General features: G+C 40.3%; 1 gene segment (V, D, J or C); it reads right to left on the reverse strand.

Moving 5' to 3' along the window:
* Nucleotides 1-115: 115 nt before the first annotated feature.
* Nucleotides 116-596, reverse strand: LOC123965758. The segment is given in 2 exon segments: nt 116-432; nt 540-596. Coding segments are annotated over 2 exon segments (369 nt in total).
* Nucleotides 597-1366: the final 770 nt, after the last annotated feature.

The raw sequence follows: 1366 nt of genomic DNA on the forward strand, positions 1-1366 counted from the left end.
TGTGTGTGTGTGTGTCCTCAGTGAACTGTATCAGTCTCTGCAGTAGCTTCCAGCTGCAGCAGTCAGTTCAGTTTCTGTTCAGTCTGACTGAGGGAGGTTTTTGTACGACGCTTTTTCACTGTGTGAACACAGCTTGACTGTTAACATGAAAACTCTGACAGTAGTAAACTGCTGCATCTTCAGCCTGAACTCCACTGATGGTCAGAGTGAAGTCAGTCTCTGATCCACTGCCTGAAAAACGATCTGGAATCCCTGATTCTCGAGTGCTAGCAAAGTAAATGAGGAGTTTAGGAGCTTCTCCATCTCTTTTTTGGTACCAGGCTAATAAATCTCCATCAACCTCCTGACTGACCCTACAGCTGATGGAGACGGAGGCTCCCAGAGCAGAGCTCACTGCTCCAGGCTGAGTCACTGTGATCTGGCCTCTGGACTCTGAGGATACAGAGACAAACACATAAAGCAGCGTCATGGTTTTGTGGGCTTCATCTCAGAGGGACGGATGTTCATAGAGGAGAGGAGTTTGATTCTCTGGACTTTACCTGTGAAGCAGCAGCAGAGGAGAGTCCAGATGAGGACGGAGACCAAAGTCATGTTTTTGATGAGGAGGATTTCTGTGGCTTCTGTTGTCATGAAGGACAGCTGTCAGTCATCCAGTGTTCAACTCTCAGGACTATAAACTCTCCCAGAGCACTGGAGCATGGTGCTGCTGATGCAAAGTGGCTCTCTATGGAAATGCTCTGACTGACTCCAGCAGGGACTTGGATTATTCTGATGATGCTGTTTATCAATGGATCAATACTCACATATTGTGTCTGATATTTGAAATTTGATGTATTCACAGCAGTTCTTGAAGTCTTCAGTGTTGTTAACCAGACTAAATTCCCCTCCACTTAAAAATCTTGTTGCACTTCTAAATTTTCACATTGTGGAAAACTTTGCTGGATTTCTCTGTACGAAGAAAATACATTTCAAAATGTAGGTTTTAACATTCAATCTCAAGGTCAGTGCCATTTTCTTTTGATTCAATTTATAATGTGTATAGTATTCAGTACTTTCTTCCAGACTAATGATTTTAAAACCATTCCAAAACCAATTTGTTTGAAAAAGTAGTTGAGTAGGTAACAATGTTCATTTGAATGTTTCAGTGATGATTCCTGCTTACATGAGGAGAACAAACACATCATCATCATGAAGGAGGTTTTTGCTTGAGACAAGAAATATTTAAGATAGTTAAACCAATATAAGCCTTACAGTCTTCACCATATGTGAAATATTTTAAACTCTGAAATTCAGAAAGTTTAATTTCAAAAGAAAAAATATATACACCTGAATAAAAGTGTGCTAGTGTTAAATTTTTATCTTTAGT

Source organism: Micropterus dolomieu, unplaced genomic scaffold, assembly GCF_021292245.1.
Source record: "Micropterus dolomieu isolate WLL.071019.BEF.003 ecotype Adirondacks unplaced genomic scaffold, ASM2129224v1 contig_11176, whole genome shotgun sequence".
Lineage (NCBI taxonomy): Eukaryota > Metazoa > Chordata > Actinopteri > Centrarchiformes > Centrarchidae > Micropterus > Micropterus dolomieu.